Source organism: Watersipora subatra, chromosome 2, assembly GCF_963576615.1.
Source record: "Watersipora subatra chromosome 2, tzWatSuba1.1, whole genome shotgun sequence".
Lineage (NCBI taxonomy): Eukaryota > Metazoa > Bryozoa > Gymnolaemata > Cheilostomatida > Watersiporidae > Watersipora > Watersipora subatra.
Window position 1 is genome coordinate 29,763,190 of NC_088709.1, and position 25,873 is coordinate 29,789,062.

General features: G+C 31.8%; 1 protein-coding gene across 1 annotated transcript; it reads right to left on the reverse strand.

Moving 5' to 3' along the window:
* Window positions 1-4,456: 4,456 nt before the first annotated feature.
* Window positions 4,457-20,881, reverse strand: LOC137388115 (microfibril-associated glycoprotein 4-like). Its single transcript, XM_068074627.1, has 7 exons — window positions 20,761-20,881; window positions 11,003-11,106; window positions 10,383-10,437; window positions 8,769-9,008; window positions 7,478-7,614; window positions 7,097-7,214; window positions 4,457-4,608 (listed from the first exon to the last, which is right to left on the reverse strand). The coding sequence occupies exons 1-7, from the start codon at window positions 20,879-20,881 to the stop codon at window positions 4,457-4,459; spliced, it is 927 nt and encodes a 308-aa protein (XP_067930728.1).
* Between the last annotated feature and the right edge of the window lie 4,992 nt (window positions 20,882-25,873).

Genomic DNA, 25,873 nt, shown 5'->3' on the forward strand with positions numbered 1-25,873 from the left:
CTTATTAAACAATATGCTGCCACGAAGGCATATAGGCCGTGTTTTGCTTTCCCAGTTGTGAAGTACATCATGGATGTACCTAAAGATTATTACAAACATTTTGGTCGCTTCCTGAAATGCTCGACATTTATATAAAGCATTCAGACCACAGTCGATATGTCAATTACTTAATGAATATAACGGGCAGTAAAACAGCTTGTGTTACATGGTAATCATTTAACCATGTACATGTAAATGTGCTAATAAATCTTTAACCAAGTGACTATTATTGACTTTTGCAACAATAATGCAGCACCTGACCCTATAGTTCTATGGCTATGGCAGTTCATTGACAGGATCCCATAATAGGTCACTTTTTGTTTTATAATCAGTGTCACCTGAACATGTTTCTTTCATAAGCTGGCGCAAATTTCAATACTAAAAATCACAATTACTTAAACTATATTTTTTTAAACAAGTCTAGTTAATACTTGAAAATGAACATGGAAATATAACTAGACAACAAGCGTGAAATATATTTTCTTAGTGGCTTAATGCTAAAATATACTTGCATACTAAATATTCATTGAAACGTAATATTCTACGAAGTAGCCCTTTACAACATCCTATTACTAATTCACCTTGATCGTGATTAGTGCAGATCTAGTCTAGATTCAATGCTACAAACTGTTCACATAATTACTATGTTACTATAGTTACCGTGTTACTATAGGTACTAGGTTAATATAACTACAACAGTTGTTAAATTGTTGGGCTTCTATGTTACAATATTCAAAAGCGGTACAAAAACATGAACAATCATTGCCGAAGCAGTCACCACAAGCATATGTAGTGTTCTATATAACTTTACCATCAAAACTAAAAAACATAAGTGTGTGTTGCAACAGCCAAGCAACAGAATGATCAGCAAACCAACCAGTTACATTTGGCTTTCGCTAAAACCAGCTTGAGTTATGAGATTTTGTGATAGCCTCATTCACAGTTCAATGTCAAGCAGTATTTCACAGCTTGAGCTGCTTCACTTTACCCAATGCTGACAAGGAGTATGTTATAGAACCTACCAACACCTGGTACCTACCTGCATGTGTTCACAACTAATGCTAACCTAACTCACCTGTACGAGCTCGATAATTGTCTAGAAAGAACAATGCAATAAAATCATAACTTCGATCAAACGTAAAACCTTATTGATTTTGCCAACACAGCTTTTTATAGTCCTATAACACAAAGAAGTGAATGTGCAATTATTTATTGAACTTAGTTTTTTAATTATTTAATAAAAACGCGTCTGAAAATCTGTCCTGTGAAGCCAGCTACATAAAATATTCATACATGCGGCTGCTCATCTGTACACCCAGACTCCCAGCAGGACAACCTGCACATTCTTCAGAGGTCATACAGTGCGTCGGCAAGAGTAGGTAGGTCACCTTAAAAAACTGTGGTTTTAAATACAAATAAAGATCAACTCAAGATCTACTTTAAAGTGTTTCCTCTGCTTCTTTTTTATACCTCTAAAGTTGAGTCGCAAGTGTTGATTTTAGATTTTGACTGACGGAGAGATTTAGCAAATCAGCCCAAACAAAGGCGTTCCTTGCATAACTTGAAAATATACATTAACTCTTTGTCTTTGATCTTTAGATAATTTTATGTACGCATATGTTGTATTAGTATTGTGGAGAAGCTTTCCACATTCATAACACTTTTGAAAAACTTTCTACGAACTACTTATCAAATGTTTAACTACATGATTATTTATAGTTCAGGGTACAATATGATGAAAAGTTTTGTCCTCTACCGTAAAGTTGAGATAATTAACAAGGTTAATATTGGTCTGTAGCTAATCTTTTTATACATTTAAACATAGATAACTGAAGCTTCATGAAACCGCGCAAAATTTTTTGAGTTATAGGAGTGTTTAAGCTAACATAACTCTGACACAAGCGTATGCATTTGTATGCGGTAAATACTTGTCTGTTCACAAACTATATATAAGCAAGAAAAAGATTGTTTGTTGCAAGTTTAAAGGCCAATCATGCCAAATTAAAAAAGTTGTAAATGTGTACAGATAGATTTTCTCATTTGAGATTGTTTTTGTTTCAGGTGATGTGACTGCCAATAATTGTGTTTCAAGATTCAAAGATTAAAGTTGGTAAAACTTGATCCTGATCAAAACTCTTGAAAGAAAAAGAAAAAATTTATTGTTCTATTTTCATTACATCAGCATCAGCATATGCTACATGCAATCAAGTCAGTGTTTTATTCTTTCACTTTTAATCTTTTCAACAGTACCACAACTGAATCCCATACAACTCTGTGACTATCAAGGAAATGTCCTTTCTTCATCTTTGCACTTTTTTATTCAACCACAAAAAGTAGTGGTATTCTTTCCTAAATCTTGAATAAACATGTTACCCTTATTTTAGTAAAATCAGTTAATTAATAAGTATACATTCATCACAAACTATTAGACAACACACCAACCAAACCTCCGTGTGCTGTTTGACAATCTCTCAGTCTTGATTAGCGTTGGTCATATAGTGACCTTATCCTCTGTTTCTGTTTAACCAATGTCAAAACTGTACTATTTGGAAAGTTTTCTCTACTTGATATTGATAGCTGATAGATTTTGATCAGTTGTGATCTTTTCAATGATTTTACATTTATTCTTAGGTTTCCAACTTTCTCTTGTGAGGCCATTGCATAGCGGATATTTTGCGAAATGTCTGTTGCAAACTTTCAACGAAATTGTTTACAAGAAGATATTGCCGACCAAAGTAATAATGACATTTAAGAAAAACTATAAGTTAATTTTTGTTTTAAAGGTTTAAAACAAAGTAATTTTCTAAAGTGATAATAATAGTTTTGATAGCTGTTGAACAAAAAACTATTTGATTTAATAATGTTACTTTAAAATTTTCAAATGCAATTTATCATTGCAAAATATTGTACCAGACTAAGCTGTGTGAGTTAACAATGTGTTCTAACCATCCATGTGTGAGTTGTCTAGGTTTGACTGCATTTTATTATAAAACTCTGCGAGATGACTAGCATCTAATAACAACACATCAAGACGTATTATAAGTAAATAGCAGTCATTGTGATTATATTGCAAAATATTTTAACAGGCGCTGATCTGCATTTCTCAAAATTTCAAAATGATTTTAATCGAATTAAAATGATTTAAAACTGCAGTTATTCAAATATCATTTTAATCTGACTTATATTTCAGTGTTAATGATGTGTCACAACCCATTAATGTAGTAATTCAAAGGTAATGCTTTGCTAGGACATCAACTTACAAAAGCAAATAACATATATGGTATATTTTCTGGAAGCTGACCATAAATATTTAATATTTATTTTTAAGCATCTTAGATAATTGTATCAACATTATTTATTGAAGTAAAACTATCACAATCATATTGTCATTGTCATATTATTTTTTACATGAGTGCTATATACAGGAATCCTCTACACTAACATTCATAGACAAGTAACTCTCACACTTAAATGGCAGCAATGTGCTATTGCAGTAGGTGTGATGAACATACACCATCAACTAGCAATTAACAAAAGCCACAAGTGCGTATTATCAGAAAAAATTATTTCTAGTCAGAGATATTGAAAGAGTTTGTTCTATATCAGCTCCTGGTTTCTAGAAATGATAAACCATATTATAGTGCGTATTGTGAAATATTGCTGACACAATGACTCATTAATTCTATTCAACAAGTTACAGGCTAACTTGAAAACCCTAAGAAAATGTTTAAAATTATAAATACAATAATTTAATGTATGCAAATTATTTTCTTATCAAATTGTTGATAAATTGCGAAACCAAGCATCATTTAATAAATTTTTAGTTCATAGCCTATAAAAAGGTGGTCAATTGATAGTCACTATTTACCCAACATTTACCAAATTAGATTTTTTTCCAATAATATTATGGACCCTCCATGTTGCAGTTTTTTTTATTTACTTTATTGCAACAACAAGGTATTTACCATCAAATCAGTTTGATTGCATAAAAACTAGTTTTGCACAAAATAAGATAACTAATCATGAGAAATTCTGAATCATTTGATAATATTACCAAAAACAAGGTATTTTGAAAGTTTGGTGTCATTGATTGCTAATTTATTTATGTATTTTTTACATTAGACTGGACTCTCACTACAACAAAAGCCAACTATTAAGTATAGCTTCATGACCCAATTCATTATAACATATCAATATTGTGCTTGGTGATAGTTTGGTATGTCGACCATATTAGATATCACTATGTTCCAAAAGTTCAATAATGCAAACGACAATTATGAGTAGAAAATATAGGCACATCACTAACAACAAGAAATGCTTTAACATAATTTAGTTAGTCTTTCAAATTCAATTTTTATCACAACAAAAGATTATAAAATGTTCAATTGTAAAATATAAATATAATCTAGTCTGGTTCTTATCTTCCCAACTTCATGTTAACTATTCTTAAAGAATAGTCATGCCATGTCCAATAATACCAGGTTATTCCTGATCCACCAGGAAGATTGCCTCCTTTTATCCATCTTCCATTCAAATTGGAGCGGTGACACGAACTGTACCACCAGGCACCTAAAAAGTTTATCAGTTTGAATAAAAATGTACAATAGCATTCTATGTATAATAGCTACACATATTGCAGCTATTATAACTGATGAGTGCAGTAACTAAGTTTTTAGTACCACATTTTATTAAATACTTGTGAGTGAATAAACTTCATTTACAATACTTTCTTTATTACTTTTGGAGATATTATTCACATATATATATATTACTGTTTGCTATAATTCCACATAACAAATTCTTGTATATCCACATTATTTTATTGCATACTTGAGATTAAATAAACTATACTCATTATACTGCTTTTGTAATTATTCATACATAAAAACATGGCGCTATCTTTCGAGATAAAAAGTACATCACATGTTGGATTATTAAGCATCTATATATATGTATTTTGCAAAGTATGCGTTTATGTGTTTTTCTCCGGCTATAGCTATTAAAATTTTGGAATAAAGAATTCGTACTGAAGAAGAGTTCATCTCGGCGGTACCCATTAGGCCAACGCGATTGAGTTGCACGCTTGCCAATAAAAGTCATTATATGCAAGCAAATACCCAACGGCTTTGCGTACGAAACAGGGTGATTGTGTACGGGATTTTTCTCATGATTATGTATACAGTTAAAAATTTGGAATGGTAAATGTTGTTATACGTTAAATAGAAATCGGTTTTCTGATCCAAGTCTTTTTTATTACCTGGGCAACGCCGGGTAGCACAGCTAGTAGGCCTATCAAATAAAGTTCACAAGGTACTATTTGAACTAGTTATCTTATTAAATTGGCTACTTTAGTTTTTTACGCACACTTATTAAAATACATTTCCTTAATCTCACAGTGTGAGAATAATTTTTCATACTGGCTAATTTTCTTAAACAAAGTTTAGCAAATCACACCACACTGTTAAGTTAGTAGCAATGATGTAAAGAAAATAGATTAGAAAAAAATATTTCTGCAGAACTTTTGAACTCAACAATCAAACAGGATTAGCAAAGTCATTATACATTGAAAATACGTTAATCTCTAAATACTTACTGAAAAGTTAAAATTTTAGAATTAACTATTTATTTCAATCACTGACTGTAATTGGTGTACTTTTGATAATGTAGTAAGTTAAATGCTAATGAGTTTCAATAGTTGTTTAACATTTCATATTTTTCAGCTAGCTACAGAGCTTGTAGTGCTGTTTCTAAATAATGGGACACTTCTGCTTTCTAACGCGAAATTGTGCTTTGAACTTTGACAACTCTATGTGACATGTTCTCATGGTAATGCTAAATCAAATCTATATATCAACGGATAAAGCTCATCCTCTTCTTTTATATTGTTTTAAATTTATCAAGTTTAGTTTATAAGATTTGTACTAAAACTTTGAAAACCAATGATTAGCTGAAATAATCCAGTTTTCTTTCCCTTTTCACATGAGAGTGAAATCTCGTTTATGCTATTTGGCTTGGAAACTCCAGTAGAAAAACTATGTTAACAACATTATGTTTTACAAAAAGCCATGACTTAATGCTATGAAGGTAAAAAAGCGTACCAACAGAGTTTTCAGTGACACAGGGCTAAAATGTCTAACACTCTCAGCGGTGAGAAGCGTGCCAACATCATTCACCTACAGAAATCTGGAAAATCTGTCAGAAAAGTTGCTGAAGATGTTAGCATACCTAAATCAACTGTTGGACATATCATTGAAAGATAAAAGGAAACGGGGCAGAGAATGAGAGATGTGGCAGAGAGAAAAAAGAACTGGAGAAAAAGAATTATGAAAGTTTTGGCTAGAACCTTTTTTAAACAGAAAGCTAACCAGTTTAGAGATGAGATAAGAGCTAAAATAATCTACAGGCACAGTATATTAACATTATCAACTATCCAAAAACTTTTTTTAGTATTGGTCCTTATGGCTGCAAAACCAAATGAAAACTGCTTTTGACACAGCTCCAAAGGAAAGCGAGGTTGAGTTGGGCAAAAAACTGTGAGTTTACATTAAAGCACAACTGCATGTTAGTTTACATTAAAGCACAAGGAGCAACAGTACTGTTGAGTGGCTGTTACCACTGTTTATTATTCAGTTTGCATACAATGCCAACAATTTTGTTTATAGAAGACCAGGTGAAGAATACCAACCTAACTGAATTTTCTCAACCATAGAACACCCAACATCTGTAATGATATGGGGCTGTTTTGCTGCTAATAGTCTAGGATGTTTGCACGTGATTGAGGGAACCATGAACGCAAAAAAGTATAGTGCAATGCCGGAAAAAAGTGGTTCTATATGTAAGAAATTTTTTCAAGAACGTTAATTCTTTCAACAAGATTATGCCCCTTGCCAGATAATGAGCTCTTTTTGTAGATATATATGTTTATGTGGTAATGTCATATGAACAGATATATGCTATAGTTAACCTATGTATACATTTTTATGCTCAACACTTCAAGACATCACATTACCTATGAGCAGTGCTGTAGTAATGAGTGTTACTTAATACTGATATTTACCTTCATATTCCACAGCGCAGTTGGTGTTTTTTGAATCATTGTCATTGTCAAATGTCGAAAACCTTTGTCCATCATGAAAGGTCAAAGAATCACGAGCATTCCCAGTGTAGCCCCCAACCTACATGTACATTACATTAAACTTTGGTATGAAAATTAACATATTTTACAACACTCCAAAGCGCATATTAAATGTTATAAAAGACGGCATAAAAGATGTTTGAGTTATTTGTTCACAAAGTCATCAATTTTTTTACTTATGAAGGTCTGAAATTAGTTTACACTCCAAATTGACATCACAATGAGTTGATTAGAAATTTTAACACATCATCATAATTATAATTATATGCAGATTGTATGTCAGCTTTGCTTATGCATACATACATGAACAGTGTAATCCGAATCAGCATTATCTATGTAGAAGGTTGAGTAGTTAGCTGTTTTACTAACACCTTCATGTGTTTCTAGGTAGACACCCAGGTTCTTGTTAGTTCTTGTAAGATAGTGAATGGCATCTAGACCTATCATGAATAAACCAGTAGGGGTGGAGAAATCAAATTATTGGAAGAATGTATGAGGCTAACAGAACTTCCCAATAAACTTAAATACTTTTTAATAGTCACAACTTTTCGTCTCACACATATATATGAATTGAAAAACACCTTGATGCATCTAATATCGGTGACCTTGAAAACTTTCAAGGTCACAATGCATAACTTCTGACAACCGAATTGCATAGAATTAATAAGAATGAATAAACATACAAGTTACTAGACAGATCCTTTTGTGGTCTGCAGCATCACCTAAACAATGAATAATGCTATGAAAAAGGTCAAAAATCCATGAAATGAAGCAAGGTTAAATGACCTTATGAACTTGGCTTATTTTAAGTGTCATGTATTAATTATGATTGTTCATTTAAGTGATACTCGTCATCACATGATGAAGTAATAAATAATTAGACAGATGGTAAGAAAAATCCGATCTTAAATCACGACGCATGCCTTCCAAATGACTACCAGCTAAATCCAATAAACAAACATTTTTGTAAATATTTGTATTTTCATAGTGCGTGTATGTTGCGGAATTGAATCTCTAACTTTTTAAACAAATACTACCCATCACTTTTTAACAAACCATATTTATACAATTTACAATCAATTCATAATCTACAGTCAGCTACAGGTATATTAATAACTTAATTTTTAGACATACTTAAATGGCTATTCAATAAATTGTCTTAAGTAGTTCAAAGTGTTAACAAGATGATTGTTAATTCTAAATCACAAGGTTACAAGAAATTGTTGCTACCGGATTGAACCTTTCCATGATAATAACCTTGCAGCTCCTAAAGCAAAATGACAAAGTTATCATAAAGAAACGATAGATATTGAAAAAACTGAACTATACTGAAGCATAAAAAAGTAGTACATAGAATTAGTTGTAACGTTCCAAATCAAAAGCAACTTATTAGTAAATAAAGTATTTTTTCAAATACTGAATGGCATTTAATCACAGTTTTGACAAGTTTTAATAAACATAAACTAATAATAAGTAGCTATACTTTGGTAACAATGTTACTGACCCTTTTTAAACCATGAATTAAGGTGAAACCTATTAATTTTATTCCTCACATCATCACACTGTAAAATAGCTGAACACTAGATACTCTTACACGTGTTCAAAATATGGTTACCTATCCAGTACTCGCCATCGAGGTAGCCAAATCCATCAACATAGTCACTCCAACCTCTGTAGAAGTCAACACTACCATCAAGTCTTCTCTGTATAACTGTCCAACCAGATTCATGGTCAAACTGACAGACAGCTCTGACCAACTTCCAGCTAGGGTCTGGACGAAGTACATAGGCTGCACCAGAATTCCTTTCTCCTTTGTCAAACGCATCTTGACAGTCTATTAACACATTCAAAACTGATATATGTTAAAGCTGGCCAAGAGAAAATAGTTTGAACACTCAACAAAAAGCTTTTTTTATCAGCTGTTAATTAGTTCATCACTTTGTTCTACAGATGCACCATTCACCAGTTATTCATGAAGCTATAAACACACCATCATGTCTATTTAATTTGAGTAAGACAAAATCAACTAAATAAACATTAAAAAATTTCCGTTATGCATTTTTTCATGTGCATATTAAAAAAATTAAAAAAAGAAATTTAAAATTTCTGAAAAAAGAACCTTGAAATGTTCAAAAGCCAAAAAAAACATTTTTCTACATAAAACCTCAGCATAACTTTCCTTGTTAAAACAGCACGCGATATAGAAAACTTTTCAACTCTGCTGCAAATATGTTTTAAAAGATTAAAGTATACTAATTTATTGTTGTATTCAGATGATAGTTTGCATCAATTGCTCTAAGTTCTGGCACTGGATAATATAACATAATATATTGCAAACACTTCTACGAAAAAACCATCAGAATAGGTTTGGCTTGTTATGTTGTGAAACCAATGCCATTAAGATTTACTCTAATCAGAGAGCAATATTAATGATATAAATCAAATATTATCATACATAGCAATACCAGCTTCCTTTTAATGAAATAATATGAAAAAATGGAAACAGATGGACAAAAGTCGTTTTGAAACTAAAAGTTTGCATTTCTACTTTTTTACCAGCCTTGACAATAGTCATATCGAAACTGCTAAAAACTGTTGATTCGTAAAATTTGATCCAACTGAATTATTGTCTACAGTATTTAAATAGCAGATGTCTAGGAATAGTTGGTAAGTTAACAAGTTAGTGCAACTTTTATAAATATGTCTGAAATCTTCACATTAATTATAACAACAATAATATAATCAGAAAGGAAATATTAATTAATAAAAACAGTGGCTTCCTATCAGAAATCTTTTTTAAATGTTAATGAAAACTTTTAAAGTAAAATCAATGTTTCATGTTTTCAAAATGATTTTTTAAAAATAAAATTTATCTACTAATGTTGAACACCAAACCTGTTATATATATATATAAATAAATAAATAAATATATATATATATATATATATATATATATATATATATATATATATATATATATATATATATATATATGTTTTATAGCATAGAATGTATTAATGTATTATTGTATTATGCATGCTTTTGTGAGTATTCTCTAAGTGTAAATGGATTCGATAAGTTTGGCATGATTGCTTGAATTGTGTGTTAAAGTAACAATAAGTTTAGTTGCTCACACTATATACCGAGCTGCAATCATTAATACTGAACTTATCGGTGTATTAATAAGCTATTCCTGATTGTTTCCTACCTTGAAATATTGGTGTTTGAGTATTCATAGAATTACTGTTCCAACTACAGCAGTCCTGTAAACATACTATCAATAGTTAACCTCTATGAACAACCTGAAACTCTCACTTTATCTTATAGTTATACATGAACACTCTAACTATTCAAACAAAATAAAAGGATGATGCAATCATCATATTGGTTTCCTTTAAGAAATTAACTAGAAAATGATTTATTTATTATGCTGCTTGTAGACTGCAACAAGTCACAGTATTTATATAGAGAGGTAGGCAATTCTAAATAGTGTGAAAAAAATGCTGCAGAAGCAGCTCTTTGCAGTCAACGTCATGAAACTTTAGTCATGTTAATAGAAAGGTTTTTGTGTAACAAGTCATTTATTCACTACTTACATTTATGTCAAGTAAACCATTTTAAATCCATCATTTTTAAAAACTGACTTTTTCTTGATTATTAAGGTTACAAAAAATACAAATAATGGTTTAGCGGCTGTATCCTTCAACTACTATTGTTATATATTCAGTATGAGCTGACCAGAGTTTCATTGGTTGAGTTTATCCTAAATCATAACATTACATATCCATGAGTAAAAAGCCAACAATGAAATAATTATTAAAGTCTTACCCAAACTCGCTCAGCATATACCTTGGTACAACTAGCCATGTCTGCTTGATTTCCAGCAGTAGAAGGGTGATTCTCACATGTGTTAGTATCTTGAGTACTCAGTGCTGCAAGACACGAGCTGTCTGCAGTACATCGAATAAGGCACTTTGAAAGGGAGACAGTTTCTAAAAAAGTAGAAATTTTCTTCAAAAATAATGAATTTTTAAGCAACATTCAGCATATGTAGGTCAACTTGCACATCTGAACCTGAACAGTTATTTATCAAAGGTTTAAACATGGTCAGCAAAAGACGTATAGTATCATTGAATAAGTAGCTTGCAGTTTGAACATGGTTTTATAGGTTTGAAAAATTATCTACACACTCACTTTGTATCTGGCTCTATTAGAAAAAAAACTTTAACCAAATTACCTCTGACCTTTCAACTTTGGCGTTATGGGAAATTTGTACAGCTGAGTTCTCTAAGACTAAGACTAACCATAATCAACTGCACCATTCGAAACTAAACCAGAACCACTAATATGTTATATTTGCAATTATATTTAGCAAATCTTTAGCACCTATGGTTTTACTATTAAAAGACATCACAAAAAAATTATTTACGAAGTAAAACTTCTTTAGGCTATAAAATGGCATATTTGTTGCAAAGGAGAAAAATAATATAAAAAATTGATATGATACATATTTGCATATATATTTATATACTAGCTGTGTTATCCGGCATTGGCTGGGTAATAAAATAGTCTTTAGAAAGGAAATTGATTTGTATTTAACATATAACAACATTTGCCGTTCTAAGTTTCAAACTCCATATTATGAGAAAATTGTTTTGTACTTGAAATAAATTAAGAGACAATAAAAGCAACTGTAAAGGTTTCTAAACTTTTTCAAACCACTGTAACTTTTAAACTTCATATCATGAAGAAAAGGTTTTGTGCAGGACAACTAAAATCAAAATTAATAAAATAACTGTAAGGGGTTTAAAACCACTGTAAATTTACAATTTCATAACTTTCAGCGACGAATCTATTTTAATAACGTACAGTGGAGCCTCGGTTCTCGAACATAATCCGTCTTATAAGGTTGCTCAAAAACCTAGTTATTTGAAATCTAAAACAATTTTTCCCATAAGAATAAACATATGTAAATTTAATCCTTTCCAAGGCAAAAAAATAACTTCGGTAAAGTATTTTTTTCAACATTTTTCACCATAAACTGTGCTGTATACTGCATACTAAAAATAAACAACATACATTATACATATATATATATCTATACACATATACATATATTATATGTATAATATTATTATTAGATGTCTTATATATATATGAACCATACTTCATATATAGATGTATATATATATATATATATATATATATCTTATATAGTATATATAAACCATACTTCATATATAGATATATATATATGTATATATACATATATATATATATATATATATATATATATATATATATATATATATATATATATATATATATATATATATATATATATATATATATATATATATATATATATGTATATATACATATATGTATCTTTTTTATATGTACAATTATTATGTAGGTAAATTTATACATGTCTGTGAAGATGTATTTTATATATGCATACTTTATATCGGTAAAGTTATATATGTCTATAAATATGTAAATATATATATATATTTATATATATATACATATATCCTATATATATGAACCATACTTCATATATATATAAGATATATATATGATATATATATTTATAGCCATATATAATTTTACAAATATAAAGTATGCATATATAAAACATATTCACAGACATGTATAAATTTAACTATATATAATATGTACATATAAAAAAGATACATATATATATACATCTATATATATATTTCTCAAAGTCCATTCGTGGGTCGTCGTCGGAAATCCGGCTTAAAGTCGAATTGATCTTAAAATCTTGGAATAAATATTCCATGCCGAATAGGATTCGATCTCGGACCAAGCCATTCAGCAGTCTTACGCCTAGCCTACCAGACTACGGAAGTCGACTTGCTAGCCTGCCATTTTAAGTAATTATATCAGAGCAAAACCTAACTGCTTTGCGTATGACGCGGGTCACAGCATAACGTCACGAGAAGCTGTTTGCTCACATTATTAAACTGGCTAATAGCAAACTCTCACTACTTGTCATTGTCTATAAGACAAAAACTTTTCTCATGATATGTAGTTTGAAAGTTAGAATGGCTAATGTTGTTATATGTTAAATACAAATCAATTTTCTGTCCAAAGACTCTTCTATTACACGGGTAATGCCGAGTGGCACAGCTAGTATGTATATATATATATACATTTATATAATGCAATATATATATATATATATACATTTTTAAATGTATACATTAATTTTTATATATATGTTTCTAAATATGTGTATTTATATATCAATTTATATGAGCACAGATTCGGTGTTGTGTCTGCAATGTATATTAATATGAGTATTATAGTGCGCTGCTAATCAAGTAAGACAAGAATAATTCTACCACGCTGACTCACTATTAATCAAAAGTAAACTGAAGATGATTCTAGTGGTTGTTCTCATATGTAAGTCTCTAAACTTACCAGTAAGTTACAGCAGGTCCATATAATTTGCACTGATAAACATATACAGGGTTTCATTGCTTCTAATGTATGAGCTGATAAGCCACATAAAAGCAAGGCCACAAAGATAGTGTCATATTTAGCATATAATAGAACATACGTTTAAAGAAAGTGAAGTAAGGACTTACCAGGCTTTTGTAGGCTGGAACAGTTTTTGGTTTTATCTCCAGGTGAGCTTCGGCTTAATGAGTACATTCGTGATGTTTTACCGGCAGAGATACTGCTTATTAAACAATATGCTGCCAGGAAGGCGTATAGGCCGTGTTTCGCTTTCTCAGTTATGAAGTACATTATGGATGTACCTAAAGATTATCACAAACATTTTGGTCGCTTCCTGAAATGCTTGACATTTATATAAAGCATTCAGGCAACAGTCGATATGCCGGTTACTTAATGAGCATAACTACTGATTAATGCTACTGGTTAATTATTTAATCTTGTAAATCTGCAAAAGCATCCTTAACCAAATGACTTTTATTGATTTTTGCAACAATAATGCAGCATCTGACACTATAGTTCTATGGCTATGGCAGTGCATTGACATGATCCCATAATATGCCACTATTTTATAATCAGTGTCATGTGAACACGTTTCTTTCATAAGCTGGCACAAATTTCAATACCAAATCTCACAATTTCTCAAATTATATTTGATTAAACAAGCCTAGTTAATGCTTGAAAATGAACATGGAAATATAACTAGACAACAAGCGTGAAATACATTTTCTTAGTGGTTTAATGCTAAAATATACTTGCATACTATATATATTCATTGAAACGCAATGTTCCATGAAGTGGCTCTGCAGAACATCATATTACTAATTCACACTGATTGTGATTAGTGTAGATCTAGCCTAGATTCAATGCTACAAACTGTTCACATAATTACTATGTTACTATAGTTACCATGTTATTATAACTACAACAGTTGTTAGATCGTTGTACTACTTACTATGTTACAATATTCAAAAAGTCCTACAAAAACATGAACAATCATTGCCGAAGCAGTCACCACAAGCATAGGTAGCTTTCTGTATAAGTTTATTTTCAGAGCTGGAAAAACATAAGTGCCGTGGCCAAGCATCAGAATGATCAGCAACCTTACCAGTTATATTTGTCTTTCGCCAAAACCAGGTTAAATTATGAACTTTGGTGAAAGCCTCATTCACAGTTCAATGTCAAGCATTATTTTACAGCTTGAACCACTTCCCTTTACTCAATGCTGACAAGGAGTATGTTATATAACCTACCAACACCCAGTACCTACCTGCGTGTGTACACAACTAATGCTAACCTAACTCATCTGTATGAGCTCGATAATTGTCCAGAGGGAACAGTGAAATAAAATCATAACTTTGGTCAAACATAAAACCTTATTGATTTTGCCAACACAGCCTATTATGGTCCTATAACACAAAGAAGTGAATGTACAATTATGTATTGAACTTAATTGTTTAATTATTTAATAAAAACGTGTCTGAAAACCTGTCATGTAAAGCCAGCTACATAAAATATTCATAAATGCAGCTGCTCATCTGTACACAAAAACTACCAGCAGGCCAACCTGAACGTTCTTCAGAGACCATACAGTGTGTCAGCAAGAGTTGGTAGTTCTGTTAAAAACTGTGCTTTTAAACAGAAATTAAGATCAACTCAAGCTCTCTTATAAAATGTTTCTTCTGCTTATTTTGTACCTCTTAGGTTGAGTCGCAAGTGTTGATTTTAGAATTTGACTGACAGGGAGATTTAGCAAATCAGCGCAAACAAAAGAGTTCCTTGCATATCTTGAAAACATACATTAACTCTTTGTCTTCTATCTCTAGATAATTTTATGTACTCATATGTTGTACTAGTATTGTAGAGAAGCTTTTCACATTCATAACATTTTTGAAAAGTTTTCTACGAACTACTTGACACATTTTTAACTACATGGCTATTTATAGTTCAGAGTAAAGTATGTTTGAAATTTTTGTCTTCTACCATAAACTTGAAATAATTAGCAAGGTTAATATTGGTTTGTAGCTAATTCTTTTATACATTTAAACATGGATAACTGAAGCTTCATTAGACCGGGCAAAATTTGTTGAGTTATCGGAGTGTTCAAGCTAACGTAACTCTGCCACAAGCGTATGCATTTGTATGCAGTAGATACTTGTCTTTTCACAAACTATATACACTGTATAAATTCGAAACAAATTGCTTGTTGCAAGTTTAAAGGCCAACCACGTCAAATAAAAAAATTTATCAACGTGTATAGATAGATTTTCTTATTTGAGACTGTTTTAGTTTCAAATGATGTGACTGCGAATATGTTTCAAGATTCAAAGATTGAAGTTGGTAAAACTTGATCCTGATCAAAACGCTTAAAAGAAAAAGAAAAAAATTTTTGTTTCATTTTTATTACATCAGCATCAGCGAATGCTAGATGCAATCAAGTCAATGTTTAATTCTTCCACTTTTAAGCTCTCCAACAGTACCACAACTGAATCCCCTACAACTCTGTGACTATCAAGGAAATGCCCTTTCTTCATCTTTGCACTTTCTTTGATCCAACCACAAAAAATGGTGGTATTGCTTCCTAAATCTTGAATAAGCATGTTAGCCTTATTTTAGTAAAACCATTTAGTTGATAAGTATACATTCAACAAAACACCAACCAAACCTTTGTGTGCTATTTGACAATCTCTCAGCCTTGATCAATGTTGGTCATATAGTGACCTTAGCTTCTGTTTCTGTTTAACCGATGTCAACACTGTAATTTTTGGAAAGTTTAATCTTTTTGATATTGATAGCTGATAGCTTTTGATCAGGTTTAATCTCTTCAATGATTACACCTGTAATCTCTTCAATGATTACATTTATTATTAGGTTTCCAACTTTCTCTTGTGAGGCCATTGCATAGCGGATACTTTGCGAAATTTCTGTTGCAAGCTTTCAACGAAATCGTTTACAAGAAGATATTGCCGACCAGAGTAATAATGACATTTAAAAAAAACTATAAGTTAATTTTTGTTTTAAAGGTTTAAAACAAAGTAATTTTCTAAAGTGATAATAATAGTTTTGATAGCTGTTGAACACAAAACTATTTGATATAATAATGTTACATTCGAGTTTTCGAAAGTAATTTCTCATTGCGAAAGATTGTACCATACTAAGCTGTGTGAGTTAACAATGTGTTTTAACCATCCATGTGTGAGTTATCTGGGTTTGACTGTATTTTATTATAAAACTCGGCAGAAGGACTAGCATCTAATAACACATCAAGGTCTATTATAAGTAAATAGCAGTCATCGTGACAATACTGCAGCATATTTTTGACCCACACTCTTCTGCATTGCACAGAAATAATCAGTCTTTTAAGTTTTTCGTGTCCAAATTTGACAAAAATATGTCCTAGAAATTTAAGTAGTGTTCTCATTTTATGTAACCAGCATTATTTTTTCTAGTTTTTGCAATTTTTTGTGTAGATTACAATGCTTCTTTTACTATTCTTTGGTATTTATACCTTTTTTGCTATTTTTTGGTATTTGCACCTTTTTACTGCTAGTCAGCTCAAATGACATTAAAAACCTAGTTATGATATCAACTTGATTATTTAACTCTCTTCATAGCACAAAACAAACTGGTCTGTAAGACACTTTAGCAAACTTTATTTTAAGGACTACTCACTCCTCCTTCACTTTTATAAGTCATTTTATAAATTCTGCTCTGTGATTTTAAACATGGGAAAAATAATATCTTGTGAATTTATTCTGGATAACTGTAAAACATAAAAATTTACATAGGTATTACTCTTGCTCAACAGGCATTTGTAAAACCAGTAAATCTTTTGACAGTTTTTAAATTATAATTTCATTTTTGACTATTTAGATGGAAGAAACATGGTGGTAAATGATTCAAATTTGCAGCTATTCAAATATCCATCCAAATTGACTTATATTCCAGTGCTAATGATGATTATGTCATCACCAAGTAAAGTAGTAATTCAAAGGTAAAGCTGTGCTAATACATTATTTTGCAAAAGTAATTAAAAAATAATATTTGTTGTTTGTTATATATCATATTATGATATATTTTCTGCAGGAAAAAAATTTAGTTTTTATTTTTAAACATTTTAGTTAATTTTATCAAAGCTCTTTTATTGAAGTAAAATTATGCCAATAATATTGTTACTGTCATAGTATTTACATAGGCACTACAGGAGTTGTCTGCACTAACACTATGAGAAAAATAACTCAAACATTCAGTTAGCACCAAAGTGCCATAACAATAAATGTGATGAATGCACAACAGCAACTAATATTTAACAAAAGCCAAAAGTGGGTATTATCAGAAAAATGTATTTCTAGTCCGAGATATTGGAAGGAGTTCATTTTATGTGAGTTGCCGGCTTCCGAAGTTGCTAAACAATTTTATCATGTATATTGTAAAGTATATCCTGATATACTATAGGCTGATCCCATTATTCCTTGGTTTAATGCATTTAGTTATAATATGCTAGCTGGTAAATAACAATAAATAGCTTTAAAGTAAAAATAATAACATGTAATACAATCAGATTATTTTTTTAACCACATGATGAAGAACTGCTAGACTAAGCCTCATTTAATAACTTTTTAGTTCATGGCATATAAATGGTAGGTCAATTGATATTTCCCTACATGTATTTATATATTATTTATAAATCTAAGTATTGCTTTACAATAATATTATGAGGCCTCCATGTTGCAGTGTTTTTGTTTACTCCATTGCAACAACAAGGTATTTATCATCAAATCACTTTGATTGTAATAAAAACTAGTTTTACACAAAATAACATGGTATTTACCATCAAATCACTTTGATTGTGATAAAAACTAGTTTTACACAAAATAACATAACTTAACACGAACAATTCTGAAGTGTTGGACAATTTTACCAGAAATAAGGTATTTTAAGAGTTTGGTGCCTTTGATTGCAACATTTTTTTGTATTTCTTACATTAGGGTAGACTTTCCCCGCAACAAAAGCCAACTATATTAGTAGCTCATTATAAGTAATCAATTTTGTGCTTAGCACTAGTTTGGTATATGGACCATATTAGTCATCACTGTGCTTCAAAGGTTCAATAATACAAACAACTAATATGGATAGAAATTATATGCACATTACTAACAACAAGAAATACTTTCCCCAAATTTAGGTAATCATCAAAATTCATTTCTTATTACAACAAAGAATTATAAAATGTTTGACTGTAAAATATAAATACAATCTATTCGGCTCCTTATCTTCCCAACTTCATGTTAACTATTCTTAAAGAATAGTCATGCGTCTTCCACTGATACCAGACTATTCCTGTTGCAGTGAGAGAGTTGCCTCCTTCTATCCATTGTTTAATCAGGTAGAGCGGTGACACCCTCTGTACAACCAGGCAACTAATTAAGTTTGCAGTTTGAAGTAAAATGTAGAATAGTAGGGGCCTACAATATTGTGGAGGACGGAGACTTATATATTCATTGTTTGTGGTGTATACTTATTCTACCCATATTAATTATAGAACTTGCCTGATCTTATAGACTTGTCCGAACTGCCTGTATTATGCAATCTTATCTTTTATCATACGCGCATACTCTTATGTAATGTGGTGCACTCCTTTTATGGACATAAATGGAATAGTGGGCGGAACAATGCCACTATGTAAGCCAGTGCGCGAGTCGCACCTGTGTGCTTGATATCACTTCATTTTGTGTAAACTTAATTATGTTCTAAACTATCATAATAAACTACTATACTCGCAGAACCGATTGCATTGAGGCTTGCCTGGTTGGCTGAAAGGTTTCAGAAGCAGGCTCATTGTAAGCATCAGACGGAATTGCAAGGGCGGCTTTTTAGGGCTAGGGATTGATCCACAGCTTTAACTGGGCCTGATCAGGCATGCAATGACATAAGAGATCAGGTCCTAGAGCCAGCTGCTAGTGGATCTAGACTAGCCTGATATAGGGACCTAAAGGGCAGGCTATGTTCGTTTCGGAGTAGGCCTGACTGCTGGGTACTTGTCATGAACTGGTCTGACCATCGGGTGGGTCAGGCAGGCCCAGATAAGGGGGCACCCAGAGTTCAGGCTGCATCCATCTGTTAGTGTAGTAAAGCTGGCTCAGCTACCGGAGCCAGGCCTTTACAATATGTACAATAGCTATATATAATGTGGTGTTAGATGAGTGCATTCACTTGGTTTGCAGCAGAACATTTTATTGGATACTGTCAAGGGTGAAATTTGAAAATAATTAAATTTTATTATAATTTAAATAATTTGAATGAAATTGAAAAGATAATAAATGAGAATGAAAAGTGTATTGGTTTTGTGTGTTTCTTCTGAGTGTAATAATATTATGGTTCATGGTTCTATGTGTAAGGGTTAGCCTCTGGACCTTGAGTTCAATTTCTCCCATAACAAATTTCGACCGCAGACAAAGTGGCACTTCTGCCCCACAAAAATCAGACTGCTGATATAAGGCAAAATTGAAATAACATCTCAATCAGTGGAGATGGAAACTCCTATAGTTCTCCTTGAAACTTGTTTTGACAGTAACGTGCTATTGCAATGATGAGCCCAAGTATCAAAGTTCACAACAAGTAGTATTGATAGGCCTATTAGTACTTGTAGGCAATTCTTGTAATAGACAACAAGAATGCACCAGTGGTTCGTTTTCAAGTGTCCGTAACTCTATTTCCTTTAGAAGAACAAAAAAAATAACAGTAATTCTGTCAATGCTAACTAGCCAAAGCAAGCAAAAATAACAATACGCTTGTGTACATGTAATTAGCCCTATTAGTTATGGCCTTTCTAGGTTTAATAATTACGTGTGTCTGCGAGGCGTGTAGTGATGAGGCGTGTAGTGACGTTGGGTGTAGTGACGGCCCCTTCTGCTGGCAGGGGGCTGAACGAATTCTATTATCTCAGGGCTTTGTGGCTTCCTGGCTCTTTGGGTAGATTGTATTTGCTGTATGTTTCCTCCTCAATGGGATGCTCCTCTGCAGGCTGTCTGCTGCAGTTTATGGCTAATATTAGCCTCTTTCTGCGCCCTCTTTTGCTGCTTGGCTCGCTGCCAAGTTACTGTCTCTGTCTCGCTGCTGATGCGCTCTCCCTTTCTCTGGCTCGCTGCCAGTTGCACTCTCCCTTTCTCTGGCTCGCTGCCATTTGCGTTCTGCCTTGGCTTGCTGCCAGCTCCTCCTCATATGCTTGTTCTCGGATAAGTGTCAAATGTCACTGGATTCTTACAACATTTTCGTAATGTCTATTTCTAGTGTCTCCGATGTCAGCCAGCGGTCCTTTCTGACATTTGATATCTGACACCTTGACAATTGACATCTTATGGGATTCCATGACGATGTGATACCCGTGAATTAAACTAATAATTTGTACAAGGCTTGTCTTCCATGTCAGCCAGCATTCTTTTTCTGACATTTGATATCTGATGCCTTGACAGTTTTCTAACATTTGATATCTGATGCCTTGACAGTTGGCACCTTATAGGATTCCCTGACGCTGCGATACACTCGTGAAATAAACTAAGTCTATAACTTTTACAAAATTGGCCATAACCTGAAAAACCATTAATAGCTGATTCATACAAAATGGTTTTTGCTATAATATTCATTCTGAGGCAGTTATAATAGTTTATCTTACATAAAGTCAAAGAGAAATTCATATTTCATGCTTTTCTATATTCATTACATCAATTCTATTTTTTTAAACATTAAAATTCATGCATAGTTATATTATGATTTTACAAAGTCATATATATACTATCTATAATAAATGATATTATAAGCTATATCTATAAAAGTGTTGTAAATGTTCAATTTCGTTTATGGTCGATGGTTCGATGTATGTATATTCTTGCTTGTGTTTGTCTCTGTAATTGATTAGCGTATGGCTATACATCTTCTTCATGTGTAGTGGTGGCATCATATACAGTCGGGCTTGTTAATATCGCTTTATCAATTGTAATGGTTTGACTGCTACTATGTTTTGTACATGGGAGCATAGGGGTAATACATCAATTATTACGCTGTTTGTAGCAGTGGGGAGATATTGTCATTAGTTTTTAGCTCTTCCAAATTTCCTATGGCGGCGTTACCCGTCAACCAATTTACTTATAAATTGTTTTGACAAGCAACGGGTGTTGTAGCAAGGCTTCCAACACGGATGCTGCCCTAGCTTGGCAGATTTTTCATGCTGCCCTGTCATCACTTCTTTCACTGATGCAATCCTATGCAGTCTGACACGCTGACTTGTCAGAGCTTTCAATGCTGATGCAGTCCTAACTTGGCAGATTATCACGCGTTTGTTTTAGCATTACAATATCCACAATGCCAATTGTAGCGTGATTGCTGCTTTCTGCAAAATTTCAAACTTTCTAACTCTGACAATACTTTCAGCAGAATAAACTTCATTTAATATACTTTCATTGTATAATTTTAAATATTCTTTTAGCTGTATATCACGGTTGTACTATTATTCAATATACCAAACTGTAATACCTACATGTATTAGTTCATTACATATGTACATGTACTTAGAGTAAACAAACCACTACTATTGTTATTTATACAGAAAAAACATGGTACTATCCTTTGAGGCAAAAATAGGTCACATGTTGAAATATTAAACGTATCAAATATAGCTCAGAAAATAATAGTTTAACTAATGATCATATCAAATTGGCTACTATATTTAACATATCTCTACTTTTTAAAATATGTTCACTAATTTCGCTGTGTAAAAATGTACTATCACACTGCAGTAGCCTACTGACTGTTTTTCTTAAAAATCATTTTAACAGACCGTGATGATAAGTAATTAGTGTTTATGTATGAAATTAGGATTAGAAAAGGATATTATTACTGCAAAGAGCTTCTGGTTTGAATGCGACAGTCAAACAATATTAGCAAAACTCAAATAACACTGAAATAATGTTAACTTTTAAATATTTGCTGAACAGCCAGATTTCCCTAATAACTTACATATTTTAATTACTGACTAACATAGATATTCTCTGAACGCCTTAGTAAATTAAATGTTGATAATTGCTTCAATTATTGTTCAACATTTATCGTTATTTCACTGCAAACAGACAATAGCAATTAGTGCTAATAAATCATTATTTACCTTAAATTAAATCGAGAATCATTGTTAATGTAAAATTTTGACAACTGTTTTAAATGTACATGTAGGAGGAGCACGCATATGCAAATATAATAGTTAAATATAATATATAATACATGTATATATAATATAATAGCTATTATATTATGTAAATTATTCATACATGTTTATGCTCAAATCTTTAAGGCGCCAGATTACTTAAGAACATCATTGTAGTAATTAGCGCTACTAAATGCGGATTCTCACCTTCAAATTGAAATATGCAATCAAAGCTTTTTGAGTCATTGTCATTGTCAATTATTGCAAACCTTTGTCTGCCATGGGAGTGCAAACATTCACCAGCATTTCCTGTGTAACCTCCAACTTACATTAAATTTAACTTCGAGTTGAAAGTTACCACATTTTACGACAGCCTGAAACCCATGTTAGTAAAATACTACATAATATATGATCGTGTTCTTTGTTCAAAAAAGCATTAGTTTTTTATATAGCCAGTTGTGAATCCCTTATAACTGATATTTTTTACTTAAAATGCCATTGTACCTTTTGTGTGTCACAATGACTCGCTTAGGAAAATATTAAAAATGCACGAATGTTCATATATACATGTATATGTATATACAATTCTCAGCGTGTCATATATTTGTTTACAGTAATTGCTCCTGCAACGTAAATAATTTGATCTCGGAACGTTAATATTATAGGGAGTTTACTTTATAAAAAACAGAAAAATACATGTAAATTACCTAATCCGTTTCAAGATCATTCCATATTCACCCTTTTGGCAATGCGGAAAAAAAATTTGATGTAACTCGCACGTCAACTTGTTACTTGTAACTCGTACGGACGTAATTTGTGGGCTGTATAGTAACTGCAGTATTATCGGTTTGCATCGACAACTTATGACTTATTTGTGATTCATCTTACTGGTTTTAAAACGAGTTGATGAGAACTTTACATACCGTAATTTGCTAATTTTTTTCTAAGCAGCAAAGTCTATGTTGCAAAATAGAACTAATGACAAATTTGTAAGACTACAATAAGGCAAAGCAACCCAATATTTTTACTAAAAAGCGATTCTACCTGTTTGTCGTCTATCGCTATCTAGGTCTCAGAGTTAAAATAAAAGATAACTTTCAACAATCGCTTTTAGGTATTAATGAGTGATGGCGCAGCTATCCTATTCTCTTTTTGTCAACAGCTTGCCAGTTTATTACGACAAACTAGAATGTCATGAACATTATATATAACCCAACTAACTATTTTAAGTCCCCAGAAGATTCCAGGAATGTTCTGAAAAATTCCAGAATAGCTCCATCGCAACGCCATCACAAAATTATTTGTAGACACATTTTCAACGTGCCAGCATCGTTGTGGGAAATACATTGCTAGAATATTCAGCAAATGATCTGGCATAACATTCTCACAAGATTGGGAGAACATTGCGTAATATTCGACTAACATTTTTTTATGAAGTGGTCTCAAAGTTATTAGCTTATACCCCAGGAAGGTTACGCCCAGGAAAGTTACGCTTAGAACGTTGATGGTAAATTGTAGATGCGTAGACATTTTCAAACACTTCTTTTACGTATTCATAACGTACTGATCATACCTTACCCCTCAAATTTTAGTTAAGCTACATGTGTAAGGAACATTAAAGATTTAAATATGCATATGGTTGCATATTATGTTTATGCAACCAATTACATTTGATTTTCATACCCAGATGTCGTCTTGTTATAATTATAATATTTAATATTAATATATCATGTGATATAGTATAACAAAATGTATACTTTAAAATAAAAGCAAATTATGATCATCTAATCAGTTGTGAAGGATTTATCACACTTGGGTGTTATAACAAACACATTTTCTTTCACAGCGATTTCTAATGGAACCTGGTCATATTTGCAATATTTCTTATGGAGTGCGAAAATTGAAGTTTGTAATGACCTTTATTTTTCTTACATGAAAATTTCAAAATTAAGATAATTTTTCTACATTATTTTGCTTGTTTTTATATCTGTAATAAAAAATGTATAAAACTTTTAATTTGCTTCATTTTAAATAATTTTTCATCATCAAAGGATGAAAACTTCCAAAAATTAAATCATGCACTCTTGTAACGTTCTAGCTAGAACGTTGCTGGAATAAGGTTTGCCAACGTATCAAAGACCGGTGCGCCATTTGTCGGTATTTGTCATTTGCGATTTGATAATGGCAGGGGTGATGATCAGGAATAGAGGAGTATAGTTCGTATTGGAAAAAAGCTCGTTTTCTGTTACAACGATTCCTTGGTTAACTCGCTGGTCATCATAATTGTTATAGATACCTGTAAATGCAATGACCGCTAAAACGTGAGCTGAATTGAAATGCACTGTTACTAATATTGTCTTATAGTGTTGATTGTTTTTTTCTTATAGCAGACACTATTCTTGTTTTGACTTCAAATTTTAAAAAAGATGTTTAACAATTAAACCAAAAATGTTTGTCTGGCTCCATGTACTGGGCTAAACAATAAGTTTAACAGGTTTCTGAAAGTAAAAGAGCTTCCTTTATTTTCTAACACAAAACTACTATGTACCTGTATGTTGTACTTACTGCAGTAGTTGGTAACTTGTACTAAACAGTAGTATAGGTGTAAAACAATAGAAAATATGTGATAACTATTCACAATTTTGTTTCAACACACAAAAGCAACAATTTGTAATGCAAAAAGACTGTGTGATACTCATTAACAATAGTAGGCATACAACAAAACAGAGTATGTAATATACTGTTTGTTCATTGTCCGTATACAACGCAAAGTAACGCTGTATGTGTAACGCAAAGTAATGCTTGTAGCAATTGACAGAATGTCTACAACACGGTGTATCTGATACCTGTTCACAATAGGTGTGCATGCACAACACAGAGTATGTAATAACCATTTACAGTAGATATAGAACACAGTAAACTTATTATCAGTAGGTGTATAAGACAGAGTATACGTAATCTGTTTTAACAAGAAGACAGGCATAAAAGTATATATTAGAAACAACGACAAGAAATCTGAC

What these genes read in the sequence shown, in the direction of transcription:
- LOC137388115 (XM_068074627.1), bottom strand. Translation starts at nt 20,881, where the DNA reads ATGAGGAGGAGCTGGCAGCAAGCCAAGGCAGAACGCAAATGGCAGCGA. An exon ending in TAACCATATTTTGAACACGT is followed by an intron (nt 7,615 to 8,768) that starts GTAAGAGTATCT and finishes TATTCATGATAG; the next exon opens with GTCTAGATGCCATTCACTAT. An exon ending in CTGCGCTGTGGAATATGAAG is followed by an intron (nt 4,609 to 7,096) that starts GTAAATATCAGT and finishes TAAACTTTTTAG; the next exon opens with GTGCCTGGTGGTACAGTTCG.